Here is a 20,868-nt window from a genome sequence, read left to right on the forward strand (position 1 = left end):
TGAACTATCTGTATACATTGCCCAGTTTTCCATTGGTTTGTGAGCCCTTTTCTTCATTGGTTTATGGTCCTTTTTATAGTAGGGGATTAATCTTTTGTCTGTGATATGAGCTACTAATTTTTGGTGAACTTTCTTTGATAGCAGTTTTTGTTTTTGTACATAGTTGAGGTAATTCATACTGTATACATAATTCTGTGTTCTGCTTTTCAGTCTTAACATTATATCACAAATATTCTTATTTTTCAAATGTAACAGGTTTTTATACTTCAGAAAGAAATGCAGAGGGATGTCCTGGAATGTAAAGGATGTTACCCTGACTTGTTTGCTACTAATATTAAGGTGATAACATAGCAGAGTTGGAACAGCACAGAATCTGGAATCAGGAAACATTGGTTTGCGTCCTGTCTTTGCCACTTACTGGTTACAACTTTTTTTTTTTTTTTTAAATTTTGAGAGAGAGAGAATCTAAGCATGGGAGAGAGAGAGAGAGAGAGAGAGAGAGAGAACACGCAAGTTAGCGCCGGGAAGAGGCAGAGAGAGAGAAAGAGAATCCCAAGCAGGCTTTGCTCTGTCAGGGTGGAGCCCGATGCAGGGCTCGAACTCATGAACCGTGAGATCATGACCTGAGCTGAAACCAAGAGGCCAACACCCAACCAACTGAGCCACCCAGGCGCTCCTGGTTATAACTTTTTAAAAGTCTCCTAATTTCTGGGGCACCTAGGTGGCTCGGTCGGTTGAGTGTCCAACTTCGGCTCAGGTCATGATCTCACAGTCCGTGGGTTCGAGCCCCACGTCGGGCTCTGTGCTGACAGCTCAGAGCCTGGAGCCTGTTTCAGATTCTGTGTCTCCCTCTCTCTCTGCCCCTCCCCTGTTCATACTCTGTCTTTCTCTGTCTCAAAAATAAATAAATGTTAAAAAAATTGGAAAAAAAAGTCTCCTAATTTCTATGTAAAACATGTAATACACGCTCTCACGGGACTTTTGTGAAGATTACTTCAGGTGAATTCTGTAAAGTGTTTGGGAGACTCTAAAATGTTAGGTAATTATTTGTGCATGTGCTGTGTGGCTCTCATCACCAGAGCCTATATCCAGAAGTCAGACTTTCTGGAAGTTGTGTCTTTAGGCTCTGTGAGATTGTGCAGTAAAAAAAGGTCAGCTATTTAATATGATAGAAATCAATTTGATACAGTACTAGAGCAGTAATAACAAACCCAGAGGCTATATATAAATAGGTTTAATAAATGAGAAGAGGGGTTACTTTTTAGAGAGAAACTTGTCCTGTCCTTGGGGAAGCAGGGGATGAAGAAGGGCAGGACAATGTGGTATATGAATACTGACAAGCTCAATAAATGTCATTGTATGAAGCCAAACTACATATTTGAAACTGAATCTAAATGCCTTGAATTCATTAAGGTGGTTTCCCTGTGGGAGTTCACCCACTGCCTCATGCTTCAGCTACCAAGAAGCTTTTTAAAGCAAACAGTAATTAAGGTTGTTTGTCTTAAGGCAATAATACAATCTTTGATGGGTTCAAAAAAAATAGAATGTTTCTATTGTATTCCTCAGTTTCATGATTTATTTTATTTTTAATTTTTCAAGAAGTAGTATAGTCATATGGTTAAATATTCAAAAGGTACAAAGTCTCAGTGAGTACTTACAGCACACTTACTGTGTGCCTGGCTCTTTGTTAATCCTCAAACACTTATGAGGTAGGCATTTTGCAGATGAGATACTGAGGAACAACGAGGTTAGGTAACTTCCCAAAGTCACGAACTAGAAAGAGGTAGAGTGAGGATTTGAGCCCAGGCCACCTGGCTCCAGGGTCTACATTCTATGCTGTTTTAACAGATGTGTATTAAATAGTTTTAGACACAACCAGTCTTACAACTCATTATTTGTCTTTCTAGAGATACTCTATGTACATATAGTAAAATCCAGAGTTTTTCCTACATTTTTTCCTTTTAAAAAAAAAATACATATGAGAGCATTCTACACACAATGTTTTGTACTTCTTTCTTCCTATTAAGATGATATCCTAGCTTATTATAGAATCATAAGGATCTTCCTCATTTGTTATTGTATCTGTATAGTACTCCATTGTATGGATGGACCATAGTTTAACAGTCTTGTGTTGATGGCTGTTTCCAGTCCTTTGCTCTTCCAAACAGTGCTACAGTGAAAACCTTTTTGTACATAATCATTTTGAACTTTTGCAAATTGATCTGTAGGATTAATGCCTACAAGTGGAATTGCTGGGTCAAAGAGTATGTGTGTTTGCACCCATGTTGTTCTTCCCCCTCTCCCCCAACCCTCTTATTTTGGCTCTGCCCTCTGCCCCATGGCCCGGCCCTGCACTGCTGCCCTCTGACCATTCCACACGTGCTCGCCTGTGCCCATCTCTTTTAGAGCTAATATTTTACAAACAAAGATAGGTACAGTTTCTGTTGATTTTGGCTTTCTCATTTTGCAAACAAAAGACCTTATGGAGATAACAATGATTTAGACCTTGGGAATCTTCTAGGAAAATAGTATTATTATGTTATCTGTGTATAATTTAAATGGATCTAGAATTAATGTATAAGCCAGTGTCTTGAATATTTATCTGTGATTAGCATATAAGTTCCGTGGGTGGGTGGAGAAGGTAGGGAAACCTTACTTCAAAGAAGATATGAAATCATGTTGATGCAAGTTAGCTTTCAGCAGGGCCATTATGCATTTCGGTAATCCTAAAATATAGTAACGAATGTTGACTGCGTTATGCTGACAAGAGTGTGAAAGAATTAGCTCAGTGAATATTAAAATTAAAGCATGCATGGAGATGTACAGTGTACAGCAAAGCTTTTTTTTTTTAAGTTTTTTTAATGTTTATTTATTTTTGAGAGTGAGACAGAGCATGAGCAGGGGAGGGCCAGAGAGAGGGAGACACAGAATCAGAAGCAAGCTCCAGGCTCTGAGCTGTCAGCACAGAGCCTGACACGGGGCTCGAACCACGGACTGTGAGAACATGGCCTGAGCCGAAGTCGGATGCCCAACCGACTGAGCCACCCAGGTGTCCCAAAGCTTTTTTTTTTTTTTTTTTATCTATACACCCAGCATGGGTCTTGAACTCGTGACTCTGAGATTGAGTCACATGCTCTTCTGACTGAGCCAGCCAAGCACCCCCCACCTTTTTTTTTTAAATATAGGTAGCTTCCAGTTTATAGATACCAGAAAAGAATGAGTAGTGCTCTTTTATGAATTCAAGAAATTATTTTGGAAAATATGGTCCATATTTAGAGATTCTGTGAGTTTTTAAAGGGCAGAAAGAGAAAAACCTATTAATAGCAACAATAAAATCTGGCAAAGCTAGCCAGGGGTGGAATTCTGGTTGGCATAGTCACCTGCCTACTCAGTGACCCTCTTGCCTCAAAAGAACTTGTGCTTTTCCTCTGCAGATTTTGTTAGCATCTTTTGAAAATTCTATCAGTTAAAGATGCATTTATATTAAGAAACATGTTTGTCAAAGTATAGAGTATATCTGGAAGGGTTAAAGGATGCTGTGCAGTAATGTGGATTAATTAAGATTGCTTTCCTCTTAGTACTTGGCTGGGGTCATCTATTCCAAATTATACTGTGCACACACTTTATAGATGATTTGGAATTTTAGTGTGTTAGAGTTGGAAGAATGAGACCTTGAGAGGTGATTTTAGCCCCAACCCGTCATTTTTATAGGGGAAGAAACACTGGAGTAAGAGATGAAGCAGTGTGACGAGGATCGGACTGTCGATCTTGCCTAGAACTCAGGCATTCTGATGCCCAGTGCAGTGCCTTGCAGTTTTGTGGATGCCCATGGTGGCCCCAGGGCAGTGGGGGTGTGGGGCATGGTGACTTGAGGGCCACACATAAACTTTACCTATTTCAGAGTCTTACCTGACATGACCCTGAACTCAGGAAAAAAGGAAGGAATTCTGTCTTTTCCTCCTCTGTACTTCATAGTTCCCTGTTCATAGCATCCAAACCTCAGGCTATAGTGTGACTCATAATGTTTTGTTATTGCTGTGTGAACTCATTATATGAAGATTTACGTGGTTTTAGCTTGTGACCCTTACAACCATTTATAGCCTTATTTCAGGGGGAGGGAGAAACAAGTTCTGAGTTAACAACCTACTTACACATAAACTTGATGGTCGTCTTTGTTATGGATCAGTTATATTTGGAATAATGTTGGTTGGACTGAATGTTACTTATTCCAGTCTTTTGACCTTCCTTAAGACATAGTAAGTATTGCATTGGTCAACAATCTCTTATCCTACAATTCTAAAATCCTAAAATCTCTGAAAAGATTTTTAGAATTAATCTGAACTATTGTGAAGCTATGTATAGTTTCTGTCTAATCCGCTCAGCATAAATATTCATAACTTGGCCTGGTGTTACATTTGTTTGATTTGGGGATTTGGTTATACCTTGAACCCTGGAGGAGGTATTACATAATACCTTCTTTCTAAAGTATAAAAAATTCTGAATTCTTAAATACCTGGCCACAAAGATCTCAGTGAAAAGATTGTGTATCTGAACTTATCTTTGATTTATGCTTTACAGTTTTAAGAGTACCTTCATACTTAGTCTTTGTTTTTCCCAACAACCTTGGGAGAGGTAGATAAGGCACATAGATACACTTTGGGAAAGCTAAGCCCTGGATAAGTGCTTTCCTAAAGTCACCTGACTTGAAAGTTGCAGAGCTAGAATTAGAAGCTCTGTTTACCCTGGTTAATACTAATCCATGTCCCAAGCATCACATCCTCTGTGACTTGCACCCATCTCTTTCCCCTACGATGTGGATTCGACCTCTTTGTCCTGTAAGTTCTACAAGACATATGGACATTAATCTCAGTATCTGTGACAGTGTAGTTTACTTAAGTGTTTGTATGTTGGCCTTCCCATAGCAAATTGTAAGAATTTTGAGGTGGAAACTGGATCTAGTTAATTTCTATTCCTGGTATATCTTTCATGGTACCTGGGTCAAGCCAGGTACTATAATTGCATGGAAGGAGGGGCACCTAGATGGCTCAGTTGGTTAAGCGTCTAGCTCTTGATTTCTGCTCTGGTCATGATATTATGGTTTGTGGGATCGAGTCTAGCATCAGGCTCTGCGCTTGAGATTCTCTCTCTCCCTTGCTCTCTGCCCCTCCCCAACTCTTGCTCACATGCTCTCTCTCAAAATAAATGAACTTCAAAAAAGAGTTTTTAAAAATAATAAAAAAAAATAAATAAAATGGCGTGGAAGGAACGAATGCAGGAGTGTGCTTTAGGGCTCTTGTTACTAACAGTGCTCTTTGTACGTCATGCTGCTGATTATAGGGATTTATTCTTTCCCCACATTTCTTCTACAAAAGGAGTAAAGGATTTACATATCACCTACTTTGTTAAAGACAAAGTTGTAGCCAATATCCAGTATAAATTTTTTTTGGTAAAATAGCAATGGGATACATTTAATTGGAATCATTTTTAAATTATATCTTTAGGCTAGCTTTATGTATAAAAGTTTCTGATAAGAATTGGAGTCTTTAAGTACTTTTCTTACTATACTGTTGACCACAGAACAGAAATTCAGTGGTGAGTTTTTATGTAGTTACTCTGCAAGTAAACTTGGCAAGTTTTACAGCGAAGACAGTTTCACTATAAAACAGGAACATCAATTAATTTCCAAATTACCTTTCCTGTTTGCTTTCTTTCTGAGAGTAGTAACCCAGACCAGAACAAAACAAAACAAAGCAGAATTCCAAATTTGTTACTGCCATTATTTACATAATTTTTTTTCTTGAAATAATTAGTGTGGTACTGAGTGGGGAATAATGTACATTTGTGCTGACAGGGTGAACTCTATTGCCATCTCAAACACAATTTCCCCTTTTCTCCACTTCTAGTTTTCCTTTATTTTTAGGTAAGAGTCATTAGGACTTCCTCCCTACTTTTTCCCCCTAAATGTTTATTTATTTGTTTTGAGAAAGAGAGATCAAGTGTGAACATAAGCACGGGAGGGGCAGAGAGACAAGAAGACAATCCCAAATAGGCTCCATGCTGTCAATGCAGAGCCCAGCGTGGAGCTTGAGCTTATGAACTGTGAGATCATGACCTGAGCCGAAATCAAGAGTTGGAGGCTAGGGCACCTGGGTGGCTCAGTCTGTTACGCATCTGACTTTGGCTCAGGTCATGATTTCGCAGTTCGTGGGTTCAAGCCCTGTGTCTGGCTCTGTGCTGACAGCTCAGAGCCTGGAGCCTGCTTCAGATTCTGGTGGGTCTCCCTTTCTCTGCCCCTCCCCCACTCACACCCCATCTCTCTCTCTCTCTCTCAAAAAATGAATAAACATTAAAAATATACATTTTTTAAGTTTGATGCTTAACAGACTGAACCACCTAGGCACCCCCTTCCTCACTATTCTTGAGCAAACCTTTCTAGAGGGTTTCTGTTTGATTTTAGAAACTTTTTTGAGAAAGAGAAGAGGAGCAATGAGAGTTGGTAGAAGAAACACAGAATAGGGCTTAAGAGTAAAATATCGTCATAAATACAGTAAAAGTTTCATCAGAGCAGGAATTATGATTTGTTCACAGCTGTATCCCAGTGGTTGGAAGAGTGCAAGCACCCAGTAGGCATGTGGGAGCTACTTGTTAAATGGGTAGTTTTTGCCATTTTCTGTTGTGATTGTTATTGTTGATTTTTGTGTTTAATTTTACTTTTTCTTGGACCACTTAAATTTCTCTATCATATTTTATTTATTCATTTATTTACTTTAAATGTTTATTCATTTTTGAGAAAGTGTGAGTAGGGGCAGGGCAGAGAGAGAGGAGGATAGAGAATCTGAAGTGGGCTTTGTGCTAACAATAGAGAGCCCGATGTAGGACTCGAATTCATGAACTCTGAGATCCCTAAGCTAAAGCCAGCCGCTCAACCAGCTGAGCCACCCAGGTGCCCCCTACCTTTTTTTTTTTTTTTTAATTTAAATTTTAATTTTTAAAAATTTACATCCAAATTAGTTAGCATATAGTGCAACAATGATTTCAGGAGTAGATTCCTTAATGTCCCTTACCCATTTAGCCCACCCCCCCTCCCACAACCCCTCCAGTAACTCTCTGTTCTCCATATTTATGAGTCTCTTCTGTTTTGTCCCCTTCCCTGTTTTTATATTATTTTTGTTTCCCTTCCCTTATGTTCATCTGTTTTTTCTCTTAAAATCCTCATATGAGTGAAGTCATAGGATTTTTGTCTTTCTCTGACTGACTAATTTCACTTAGCATAATACCCTCCAGTTCCATCCACGTAGTTGCAAATGGCAAGATTTCATTCTTTTTGATTGCTGAGTAATACTCCATTGTGTGTGTGTGTGTGTGTGTGTGTGTGTGTGTGTGTGTGTGTATATATATACCGCATCTTCTTTATCCATTCATCCCTTGATGGACATTTGGGCTCTTTCCATACTTTGGCTATTGTTGATAGTGCTGCTATAAACATGGGGGTGCATGTGTCCCTTTGAAACAGCACACCTGTATCCCGTGGATAAATGCCTAGTAGTGCAATTGCTGGGTTGTAGGGTAGTTCTATTTTTAGTTTTTTGAGGAATCTCCAGACTGTTTTTCCAGAATGGCTGCACCAGCTTGCATTCCCACCTGCCTGACTTTTTAAATATTCACATTCTTAGATCACAGGACTGCCCTCTAAACTCTTCCTGTGGATTTGTTGTTGACTATATAAGGGTTATTTCCTTGCATGAGAGCAAAAGGGAAAACATTTTTGAAGTATTCATCTTTCATAGATCATGTTTCAACATGGCTATACTTGAGCCCACGTCTAGCCTGACTCCTATAAAAGTTCAAAGGACCAGTCAAGCATGAACACTAGAATTGGTCTTGGGGGATGTTTGCAAATCATACAACTACTTGTCTCATCCTTATTAGCCATGACTCCTTGAAACCCTGGGTATGCAAGTCACTACCACCATTCCATTGGCTCTGAAAATGGCTTTGTTAAACAGCTTTAGTTCTCCTAAAACACAAGTCAGATGATGTCATTTCCCATCTCAGAAAGTTGGAATGGCACACCACTGCTTGTGGAAGCAAACATACATTCCTTGGCTTGACATTCAGGGTCCTCCACAAGTAGGCCTACACTGTCTTTCCAGACTCATCTCCTGCATAATTCTTCTGTAGTAGACATGTTTCAAGAAATTAAGATCGACTTTGTACCATTTGACTTTTTGTATTTATGTCATGCCCTCATTCTGCAATGACTCTCTCCCCTGTTTACGTTACATGTGGAATCCTTGCCATTCTTCCTAACTTCATCAGTTCAGATATTGCTTCTTCTGGAAACTTTTCCTGTTTTTTTTTTTGTTTTTTTTTTTTTTTTTTTTTTGCTTTCTGTATTCTGCCTAACCCTTTTATTTTCATGTAGTTACCTATATGATTATGTCTTGTAGATTTTAAATGCCTAGAGAATAATGACTTACCCAGTTCTTATTTATTGTATCCCCCTGACTGCCAGGCTTCTTTGGCCTTCATTGGCTTGTAGCAGCATAACTCCACAATCTGTCCATCATCACCTTCCCTCTGTGTCTATGTCCAAATTTCCCTCCTCTCATGAAGACACTAATCACCCTCATCTAGTATGATTTCATCTTAACTTGATTACATCTGCAAAGATCTTCTTTCCAAACATGGTCATGTTGACAGGTACTGTGAATTAGGAATCGAACATACCATTTTGGGGGACACGATTAAACCCACAACACGTGGTTTTATATTATTTTATTTTATTTTATTTTATTTTATTTTATTTTATTTTATTTAGAGAGAGAGAGAGAGAGAGAGTGGGAGTGGGAGAGAGGGAGAGAGAGAATCTCAAGCAGGCTCTGTACTGCCAGTGCAGAGCCCGATGTGGAGGTCAAGTTCACAAAACTGTGAGATCATGACCTGAGTTGAAGTTGGATGTTCAACCGACTGAGCCACCCAGGTACTCCTGATTATATTTATTTTATTTTATTTTATTTTATTTTATTTTATTTTATTTTATTTATTTATTTTTTTAATGTTTGTTTATTTTTGAGAGAGACAGAATGCGAGTGGGTTGGGGCAGAGAGAGAGGGAGCCCCAGAATTCGAAGCAGGCTCCAGGCTCCAAGCTGTCAGCACAGAGCCTGATGCAGAGCTCGAACTCATGAGCTGTGAGATTAAGACCTGAGCCGAAGTCGGACACTCAGTCAGTCAACTGAGCCACCCAGGAGCCCCTGATTATATATATTTTAAAGAGAATTCTGTTTTCTGTACTTAAACTCATTGGAACTATTGATTGTCACCTTTCAGATAAGTAATGTAGACTTTGGTCACTTTCTTCCTGCTTTTGATGAGTAGTTACAGAAATAACAGCTGGTTTCAGTTCCAGCCGGCAGATGTTACCATCATGGACTCCTAAAACTGAAAAGGGTCCATCTAAGTCCTTTTGTTTAAATTTTACAGTAAGAAAAGGTAGATAAACCATCTTACTTTTTTGTGCCGCAGCTCAGATGGCCATGACCAGAGTAGATAAATAAAACCAGGGGCCTTACTTTCAACCAAGGCAAAGCAAAGAGGTAGTTCTCATTAGAATAAATATCTCTTAAATAGATATTTTAAGGCAAAAGCCCACGGCTTATTTTTTTATACCTCTTTGAGTCACGCAAAGTTGCCCTTAGTAAAACATCAGGAACCATGGCTGTACTCACAGAAGCCCCACAATAACTTTGGTTGAATGTTGAAGTGAATGTGAACATGCAGAAAATGCATGTGGCATGTGATTATGACTCAGTGAAGCCCTGTGTTATGGAGGATCCCAGGGAAAAAAGCTGACAGTGCGCTGGGAGATTTCCGCAGATTATCTCCTTTAATCTTCACACCAGGTCTTACAAGTACTGCTTGAGGGGGGACTTTCTTAAGGCTGTAACTCCAGTAGGAGGCAGACCTGAGATTTGATCCCAGGCCTGCCTTATTCTGAAGCACTCTTTTAATGTCCTTTGTCCTGCCTGTATTTTCTTCATCAAATTACTCAACTGTAATTTCCTCTACATTAGTATTAGTGATGAAATTATAATTAGGCTTTAAATAAGGCAGTATTCATATGGAAGCTGGAGAGTGGAGTTTGCCTTATGTAAAGCATACCTTTTGAAGGTATTTGGGTCAAAAAATTAGACAATCCAACGTATGTGCTTTCTGCCTCCTATCTTTTATTTCCATTCCTTTAAAATTGAAAAATAGCATGAAACATTTAATAAGGTGGTATGATCCTTATTAAATCTTAGCTCTTCTAGTCAGGCTGTCCTCAGTTTGGTATTTGAGTCAGGGTTACTCCTCAAAAATAAGGATTGAACAACTTGCTGTGTAAATTATAAAGCTATTTTGGCAAAGTGTAATTGTTAGGGCAAAACAGATGGAACAAGAAAAAAAGACAAATCCTCTTTGCTTTTTCATTTTTAATAACTTCAGCCTATGTACTGTGTCTTAATAATTTCAGAGGTTTTTTTTTAAGATTCTTAAAAATGTTTTTTATTTATTTATTGGGGGGTGAGGGAAGGCCAGAGAGAGAGAATCCCAAGCAGACTCCCATGCTATTAGCACAGAGCCCTATGCCAGGCTCAGTCTTACAAACCGTAATATCATGACCTGAGCTGAAATCTAGAGTGGGATGCTTAACCAACTGAGCCACCCGGGCGCCCCCAGATATTTTCGTTATGTAATCTCTGTACCCAACATAGTGCTCAGAGTTACAACCCCGAGATCAAAAGTTGCACGCTTTACCGACTGAGCCTACCAGGCGCCCCATAGAGGGTATTTTTAATGGCTTTATGTAATTTAAAAATTTAGTGGTTTGGGGCACAGTCTTCAGGACTTCTTGGTTGTAAGTGACAGAAAACTAACTCCAGGAATAGTGCTCACTCAGAAGCTGTTGGCTTCGATTGCCAACAGGAATGTGCCTCATCCCACTCCTTCCCTCTGCTTTCTTTCACCCTGACTTCATTTTCAGAGATAGGCTTTTACCTCATACTGGCAAAAATAGGCACCAGGGTTATCATTTCCTAGCTGAGCAGCTAAGTTGGGGGACTGGCTTTCATAACCTAGCTGGGGGTCGTGTGGTCATGTCTGATTAGCCAGGCCTACATCACAGACTGTCTCTGGACTGAGAGTAGAAGAAAATGATTTCTAAAATAAACTTGCCATGTTGTTGTCAAAACTGGGAGGAAGGGTTGCTTGGGCATGATAACTCAGAATATAGGTTGTTAGAAGAACGTACAACCAGAGCTTTATATTTTTTGGTGCTGGGATTTAAGAAAATTAATCTGCTACCCTGAAAGAACATATTCAATATTAACTACTATTGCCTGAAAAAGGAAAGAGCCAATAATGCACAGTTTGTGGCTGGTAAAGAAAAAAAAAAAAAAAAAAAAATTGTACCATTAACAATTCTCTTAAGTAATTATTAACATTTTGGAGCACTTACTGTGTGTCAGCCTCTATGTGAAACACTTTACACATTTCATTTAATTCCTATAGCAGCCTTGTGAGGTTGACATTAATATTCTCATTGTGCTGATGAAAAAAATGGAAACTCAAAGTATGGATTTGATCCAGATGTGTCTGATTTCATTGTAGTTGACTGTCTCTTAGTTTAAACAGTTTGCTTTTGTCAGTCTATCTATGTGACTTCCTATCATCCATACCTTGGGGACTCCTCCTACTTCTCCAGCTTTCTCTAAGCAGGAGGCATTCCTTTTGTCTCCAGTACCCTCGCAGCCTACCGCTAACTCTTATTAGTTCTGCCCCTAATATCTGTTCTCTTTCCTCCACCTCCATTGCTGTTCCTCTAACCTTCCTGATGAAGGGCCTGAACTCTGATAATAAATTCTCTTTGGCCTTCTTACCTCCAGTCTTAATCTCCCCACCCATGTTTTCCTTAGAGGAACCAGGTTGAATTTTTAAGAAGTGTAGACCTGAGTTTATCAACCTTTGTACATCTTGGCTTCTCATTGCACTTAGGGCATGATCCTGACCCCTGCTGTCTTCCCAGCCTACTCTCTTCCTACCCTGTTCTTCATTCTCACACCTTATCTCTTTAGCTCTTACTTCTTCAAGTCCTATTTAAAAATCACTTCTTAAATCCTCTGTTTGGTTGTTGTTGTTGTTTTATTAAGTAAGCTCTGCCCCCATCGTGGGGCTTGAACTCACAACCCCAAGATCAAGAGTCACATGTTCTACCAACTGAACCATCCAGGCACCCCCTTCACTTCCTTAAATCCTTAGGGACTTCCCAGCTCTTCAGATCTGAAAATAAGACACACTCATCATATCCTTTTCCTTTTTGCACTTATGACAATCTGTAGTTATACATTTATATCATTATTGGCCCTGTATTCCCCACTAAACCATGTTCTCCATGAGGGCAGGGACCAATTCTATTTAGTTAACTTCTGAATGTCTAGCATCTGGACCACAGTACCTGAAACATAGTAGGCACTCAAATATATGTTGACAGGATTAACAGACTAATAACTGAATATGTCCAAAGCAGTGCATTTTATATTTACTTTTTTACTTTTTTAAAGTAAGCTGTATGCCCATCGTGAGGCTTGAACATAGGACCCCAAGATCAAGAGTTGCACGCTCTATTGACTGAGCCAGCCTGGCATCCCAAAGCAGTGCATTTTAAATGATTGCCCTTTTTTATAGTCCTCACATTCTGATTTCATTTATTACTCAAGAGCAAACTTATGTTTAGAGCAATTTTATCCCAGCAGCTTTTAATGTGAAGTTATAATTGACTTTATTAAGCAATTCATAAACGTGGCGACATCCCATCCAGCAAGTAGAGGGGCTCTCTGAAGAGTTGTACAAAATGGAAGGTTTTTACGGGGAGGATGGAACAAGGAGTTAATAGCAAGAGACAAGAAAGGATTGTTTCAGGCTAGATCATTTTCCCTTAGGGGGAAGGACAAGGGTCTTATCATGCAGATTACTTCATCTTCTTTTAGGCTAGGAGTAGGCCCATGTGACAGATTACCTCATGTTAGTCAGAAAATTCCTGATTGACTGGTTAAGACTATTTCTAGGGGAGGTCTAAACAGCAGTTAAGCCAGTCCTGGTTTGGTGACTTGGATTAAGTGACACCATTTTGGGCCTGTGGTTTTCTTTTTAACAGGAGTAAGCTGTGCTTCCTCCATTGCTGATTGTTGTTAGCAATTCAGATTCTGTACAGTGATGCACTTGGTTTTCAAAACTTCTGTATCCAAGCCAGCTATAATAAAGTTCTAAAATTTAGGATATGTAATTCCACTCATTTTCACCTGAGCCTGGTGGGTGGGAGAGGAAGAGAGGAGAAGGCTCCACTCACTTGCTCCAAATGGTTCCCTGGCCAATAACACAGAAGCTGGAACATTCCTGTACCTCAGGTGTACCATTCCCAGAATCCAGGAATCCAAATTTAGCTTTCTGCACACATCCTTATGGTTTTTGGTTGCTGTCTTTGCCCAAAGTGGCTTTGGAAGGAGAAACTTTCTCTCCAGTGATTTATTGTTTACAGCAGTCTTCCAAACCTTTGCCATGGACAATGGCCCATTAGAGCCCACAGACAAGGCTGTCTGCCCCTGGTCAGAGGCACATAGCATGTTGGCTGGGAATCTTAGCTCGCCATGACCATTCCAAGTGTTGTGGATTGTGGATAACGTAACTTCTTTCTCTCTTTTGAATCCACAGTTGGTCATGTTCGGAGTTTGACCTGAATGAGATTCGCCTGATAGTTTACCAGGACTGTGAGAGAAGAGGAAGACAAGTCTTATTTGATTCTAAAGCGGTTCACAAGATTGAAGAGGTAGCAACTCAGGTATGAAATGCAGATTTGCTTTCATCTTTTTAATTTGTGCTTTTAACCACCTCTCTGAGCAGTCGTTTATTAGTTCATAATCTTCTCTTTGAGCTCTACTGTATGTGTCATTAAGGTTCAGAAGCAGCGTAAACAAAGGCTCTCCGCCACCCCGTCCTGCCGCATTTGTATTCTTATTAATATGCCAGGTGAAACTTTTACCGGAGAGTCATGACAGATGCCCAGCAGTGTACTGTAAATATTACTAGAGGTAAATTTGCTGCTGAGTTATAATTCAGTAGGATTTTGATGCCAAACATGTGCTATGTAATAGGAAAGCTGAGCACTCTAAAATTCAGAAAGTGTTAGCCTGAAGGGAAGTTAATAGATCCTTCTGTCTGGTATTTCTCATAGATAGTAAGAGGTATTACATAGCACTGGGTTCAACAAGATTAAATAGCTTTTCTTACTATAAGGCTTCAGTATGCTAACATACACTGTCCTCTTCAAAAGGGAGTGTTTCTCAAACCCATTTGACCAAGGAAACTTTATTTACTTCCTTTTTTTAGTGCAAAGCAGGGGTGGGGGGAGGGGGAGTGTTGTGGGGTGGGGCACGGCAGGATCTGGGATGGGTTAAGTGAGGGCAGAGCAGCCCTTGATCCCCTGGAGCCAGAACAGGAAAGGTTAAGGTCACGTGTCCAGGTGAGGAGTAGAGTCTGGTCCTCCCTGAGTCTTCTGGACCTCAGCCTGAGGTACTTCTAAGTTGTCGCCTTTAGACTTTTCATTCTTTTCATGTTCAGTAGCTTGCTGTCTATACTGACCAAATTCTGGAAGTTCATCGCATGTGTAGCTAAGTAAATGAATAGTTTATATCACAGTCTTTGTTTCATCAGGGCCAAGGGGCTGTTTTCCTGCTTTTGATAAGGATCATTTCTGCAGGAAGGAAGTATTTGGTTAAAGGCAGTTTAGCTGGGTAGATTCCATAGTACTTTATAGTGGAAGTCTGCCAGGTAGCTAATCATTACAGTAGTTGTTGGGCTTGTTGGGTTGGGGGGGCGGGGAATCTCTCAGGTGATTCACCTGTAGGCTTTAATGGTAGATTTGTATCAAAGTTTAGGTGAGCCAGCACTTGACAGGACATGATTTCTCCCTTAATTTCCCATATCATTTCCTGTTTCCCTGAAGGCCTTGCACAGATGGTTTAGTTGAAACACCCACACACCATCACTAGGGCTCCTAATGGTGGTAACAGGCAGAAGAAAAAATTCTCACTGGTTTTTCTTTTTTTAAAGTTTATTTATTTATTTCTTTATTTAGAGAGAGTACATGCGTGCATGCTGGGGGGAGGGACAGAGAGAGAGAAAGAGAGAATCCCAAGCAGGCTCTGCACTGTCAGCACAGAGCTAGATGTGAGGCTCGATCCCATGAACCGTGAGATCATGACTGGAGCCGAAATCGAGACTCAGATGCCTAACCCACTGAACCACCCAGGTGCCCCTCACTGGTTTTCAAAGGCAACTGGAATTTTGGTATATCAGAGCAGTGATGACACTGGAGTCGGGAATATAAGCTTTCTTGGAAGTGCTCATTTAGTCAAAAAGGTAGCTAGGTCCAGAGAGGTTTGTCACTTTCCCAAGGCTACAGAAAGAGTCCAAACAAGTAGTGCTCGACTCACCGTCCCAGGTGCTATCTCCAATTATAGACTGCTCAGTATGTTGTACCCCAGCCAGAGGGTCTAGCAGGCTGTGAGGCAGGTGTGGACTTAGTGTCACTTTGGGCTCTCTGAGGGGCTGTGTTGGGTTAAGTGGTATTAAGTAACAACTAGATCTGAAGAGGGTGTTGAAGGAGTGCCTGATACCCGGGAATTACCAAGTACGACTTTGAATGCTGTCACTGCTGGAGTGACTAATGTTATGGACCAGCACAGTATGTGTTTTCCGTACATTCTTTTCCCATTTTCAGCCCCCCACTCCCTTGGCAAGCACAAAACGTCATGAGTTTGTATCAGGCACATGACTGCAGGCATTTGCATTAGACCACCAGTGTGACTGTCACATTGGAGATTAGATAAGCTGCAGTTGCATTCATGTTTTTCCAAGCAAAAGCTGCACACAAAAAAGCAAGTAAGACTCAGACAGAATAGAAACAACCTACCATAGATGGCACGGGATGCTTCTGTAGGGAGCAATATAATTTGGTGTAGGCAGAAGGGAAGAATTAATAAAGGTGTGTCTTTATACCTTTATGTCACTATCATAAAATTAGCAGTGAACTCTATTTAGGGACTATATAGTAGATAATCTTGTATTACTCCTAACCTTTAAAGGCCACTTTTCCATCACATGATGTATAATTCACAGGAGCTCCTGTTTCAGAGTTTTGGTTTATCTTTCACAAACTCTCTCCTGTTACTTTTAAAGGAGTGCTAGAGGAGGTGTGTCATTAAAAACACAAACCCAGGCTTTCCAAATTAGTAAGTCTGCTTTCCTACTTTGTTGCATTTGCCTGGTACAGGGTTAACATTTGGAGCATTGTCTTTCTCCACATGAATTTTATAGATTAGGACTTTCCATTAGTACTAATGGGTCCTCTAGTGACCAAAACAGAGAGATCAGATCTCACTGACGATTTCAGGAGTTGAAATCCATGAAATCTATGAACTGAACTGTAAATAACAGTTGAATCACTTATGGCGAATAGTCCCACTACAAGACCACCATCTCCTGTCTAGTTACCCTTCTTCAGACCCCCAGGGGCCACATTCTTGTCCTCATAGAGAAGGAAAAAAAGCTTCTGGTTTTCTGTGCAGCTTAGGCACAGCATAACAGAATGATTTGACAAAGAAGTTCCCAATGAAAAGCGTGCTGAGGAAGCCCGATATACTTAGCAATCTCTTATCTTGCCTGTCTGTCAACCCAGAAAACAGAGGATGTGTCTCTTAAAATGTCAGCCAAGTGCTGTCAAGGAAGCGGCGGCGGCGGCAGCAGCAGCAGCACCTCTTCCCATAGTTCTTCCGGGGCATCTTTACAACATGCTAAGGAGCAGCTTCCAAAGTACCAGGTAAAACCATCCCTGCCCAACCAGATGCCCCGTGGGGCTGAAGTCATTTACTGTGATTTCTCCACAGGGAATAATAGCTGCTGGAGGATTCTTCTCCAGGGACATGAGCATAAGTATTCCACAGTGTGCTCTTAAATGTGTCCTGTCAGTGCTCTTTTCACACTTTGGCTTTTCTCTCTCGATAAAAACTGTATCCGAGTCGAGGTGATCAAGTATAATATATGAATTATATATTATAATGATGAATGAGGAAGACATATTGCAAATGAGGTAAATGCTTTTGTTTTGCGCTCTTTGTTGTTAGAACTGATTAAAACACACAGAGTTTCCAGTTTTGGCATAAAAATTCTAAGGATTCTGGGAATGTATATGGGCATCCTAAGAAAATAGCACTTGCCAGTAGGAGGAAGAAAATCTTGTTCAGAAGAAAGAAATGGTAAGATCTAACTTGAGTGTGAGGGATAACAGGGCTAGTGGCATCTGTGTGTGTGTGTGTGTGTGTGTGTGTGTGTGTGTGTGTGACAGAGAGAGAGAGAGAGAGAGACAGAGAGAGACAGAGAGAGAGAGTAAAGGATAGGGATTTGGGTTATTGAGAAATATTGGCTAACTAGAAATAAGGGAAGAAGTGTTTCATAAATACTGAAGAGCAGGAGGATGTAAACTGATGAAGAATGTATCAATTTTTTTTTTTCTTTTTTGACTCATGTGGAATTTTCCATGTTGCTGGAAAAGCAAAGCTGGGTAAATTGCCGGCAGCCACAGGTCTATAGAACTTTGTTAATTTCATGTTCAGGATTTGTGCCACATATTTGCCCTTATTTCGCAGTGCTCCTCAGTTTCCAGGAGGTTTGTGATTTAAAAAGTATACAGTGAAATTTTCAACTAGTTGAGAATCACAATTGGCGTATAGACCCTGTACCCCAAGGAAAAGCAGATTATAAAATGGAGGCGGTAGGTGGAAGTTATTAATAAAAAATGTGAAAGACAGTTGGTTTCTGTCCGCATGTAGTGAGAAGAGGTTGGCGTGAGCTATAACCAAACAGAGAGGAGCCTCGTTAAACAAGGCTGAGAGATTTGTTTCTCTTTCCTCTTCTGCAAACATGTATAAGTAGGTTGCGTATGTGTTTGTTAGTGTGTGCATGTACTTGTGTGTGTGTGTGGACTTGAAGTTTAAAAAAAAGGTTGAGAAGACAGTGTTAAGAATGATTCCCACGTTTTGGCTTGGATGGAAAGCACGCTAGCAGAGAATGCAGGGCTGGATGGGCTGGATCCTGGACCATTGTTTTGTCTTGGTCAGGGTGTGCTGGGGTGCCCGCAGCACACTAGTTTGGTTGACATTCACATCTATCATGTTCATCAGGTGTCTAGAATCCTATATCCAAATACATTCATTCACATATCGTAATAATACATTATTGTAGAATATGTGTTACATTATCTTTACATACATATAATGATATCTGGATGAATTCATTTGGATGTAGGATTCTAGAGTTCAGGGAGAGGTCTGGGCCTGGAGATAAAAGATGTGGGAAGTATTCCTATGTAAAGAATAACCAAAATCCTAAGAGGGGTTGAGAATGCAGACGGTGAGTAGGAGTGTCCTCTGAGGAACAATCCTGTTCAAGGGAAGATCTAAGAAAGAAGATTCGACAAGGAGGGTAAATAAGAACACCAGATACCATGAGAGATGTTTAAGAAAGCAAACTGGAAAGGGTGCATTGGATTTGACAGGAAGGCAGAAGTCACTACTAGAGCAGTTTGAATAGATGAGGCTGCAGTAGGTTAACAAGCAGATGAGATCTGGGAAAGTGGAGGTAGCGCAGGCCCCCCTTTTGGATGACGAAAGGGATGAGAAAGACTGGCCAGAAGGTACAGGGGTCAGATGTTTTTGAAATATTTTTTTTGTAAAACTTCAGAGGTATCAGACCATCTGTCATCTTTTGGACCCTCACAAAACCCTACCTGTGCCAATTGGCATTTTCATTCAACACTATTAATTATTGAGGTGAATAATGCTGAACTGTATTTTTATTCAGGATATATATATATATATATATATATATATATATATATATATATGTATTTTGAAATTATTATTATTTTTTTAAATTTAAATTCAAGTTAGTTAACATACAGTGTAGTCTTGGCTTCAGGAGTAGAACCCAGTGATTCATCTCTTACATATGACACCAGTGCTCATCCTGAAAAGCACCCTCCTTATTGCCCATCACCATTTAGCCCAACCCCCCCACCTCCCCTTCCAGCAACCCCTCAGTCTGTTCTCTGTATTTAAGAGTCTCTTACGGTTTCCCCCCCTCCTCTGTTTTTATCTTATTTTCCCCTCCCTTCCCCTATGTTCATCTGTTGAATTTATCAAATTCCACATGTGAGTGAAATCATATGATATGTCTTTCTCTGACTGACTTATTTTGCTTAGCATAGTACCAAGAAAAGAGTTACCCTTTTTTTTTTTTCAGAACTTAATCTTTAAAGTTTATAAATGGAGATAATAAAAATCTTTATTTTTCATAGCAAGATTAAAAACGATCTTTGATGAAACACTTGGATCCTACATGAAGATACTGCGTATACAAAATCATGAACATAAGTAATAATATGGGAAAAAAATAGGCAATCACCATTATGGATTAAGACTATAAAATGATGAGTTTCTGCTTTGAGAAATAGTTTTAATTATCTGCTAATAAACTAAAGAAGGACCCCATAGATCAATAAATGTTATTTTCTTAAAAAAAAATTTTTTTTTTATGTTTATTTATTTTTGAGATACAGAGCACATGCAAGGGAGGGGCAGAGAAAGAGGGAGACACAGAATCCAAAGCAGGCTCCAGGCTCTGAGCTGTCAGCACAGAGCCCAGCAAGGGGCTCAAACCCACAAACCATGAGATCATGACCTGAGCCAAAGTCGGACGCTTAACTGACTGAGCCACCCAGGCGCCCCAAATGTTATTTTATTTTGCATCGCACATCATGTTGTGCCACATATTAACTTTGATTTTGGTTTCTTTAATGTATGCAGTACACAAGACCCGCTTCTGATGTCAACATGTTAGGGGAAATGATGTTTGGCTCGGTTGCAATGAGTTACAAAGGCTCCACTTTAAAGATACACTATATACGGTGAGTTTGGGCTTCTTTTCCTACTATTTGTGAAAAACGGAATGGTGAAACTGCTTTCTTATTCAAAAATACTTTCTCTCTCTCTCTCTTTTTTTTCTTCTAGTTCTCCTCCACAACTGATGATTAGTAAGGTGTTCTCAGCTAGAATGGGCAGCTTCTGTGGGAGTACAAATAAGTAAGTGTGGGATTTTGTACCAATCCACCCTCCCTCCCCATTTTTTTAAGTGGCTGTTTCTGGAAAGAGTAGTTCTTTGAGAGCCATACGTATTTTTGAAATAAGAAGTGAGATGAGTCCACATTAACAAAGAAATGGCCATTTTCCTGCACATAATGTATATGAAAAGGCCTTTGACTTTATTAGCTGGCCTTAAAGACAAATGACTGTTTATTTCCCAATGCTGTTTTATCTTAAAAAACAAAAACAAAAACAAAAAAACTGGTTGGCTAGTTAATTTATTTCTAAAGAAATGAAGCACATAGTGAGTTTTTTCAGGCTGTGGGGCACATGTATGGCAGGCTGGGTCATATGTGCTCACCATCTATTCAGCTGTCAATGTCGCCTCTATGACTGGTGGGTACCTGGACCAGGCCATATCCTGATCTTCACTCCTGAGTTTTTTCCTCCTCTAATTTTATACTTCTTTGTAGACAAAGAAAACTGATGTTAACTCTCATTCTGATACATTTGTTCATACACTTTGAACTTTTCAAGCAGAAATATTTCATATGCTTCATTTTTGAATGAAACAAAACATTTGCTATACTTTCGTAAGTTTGAAAGAAGTTTGTTATAAATTAAAGGGATATTCT

The 20,868-nt window shown here is 39.9% G+C and overlaps 1 protein-coding gene across 5 annotated transcripts in view; it reads left to right on the plus strand.

Annotated features, from left to right (window-relative positions):
• Window positions 1-20,868, plus strand: part of FNIP2 (folliculin interacting protein 2) — a 131,971-nt gene that overhangs the window by 52,708 nt on the left and 58,395 nt on the right. For all 5 annotated transcript variants that reach the window (XM_060653883.3, XM_060653886.3, XM_060653882.3 and 2 more), the window contains exons 2-5: window positions 13,749-13,875; window positions 16,774-16,914; window positions 19,958-20,058; window positions 20,162-20,233. In XM_060653883.3, the coding sequence (XP_060509866.3) occupies window positions 13,749-13,875; window positions 16,774-16,914; window positions 19,958-20,058; window positions 20,162-20,233 (441 nt within the window). The remainder of the gene's footprint in view (window positions 1-13,748; window positions 13,876-16,773; window positions 16,915-19,957; window positions 20,059-20,161; window positions 20,234-20,868) is intronic.

The sequence above is a fragment of the Panthera onca genome, chromosome B1 (assembly GCF_046562875.1).
Source record: "Panthera onca isolate mPanOnc1 chromosome B1, mPanOnc1 haplotype 2, whole genome shotgun sequence".
Classification (NCBI taxonomy): Eukaryota; Metazoa; Chordata; class Mammalia; order Carnivora; family Felidae; genus Panthera; species Panthera onca.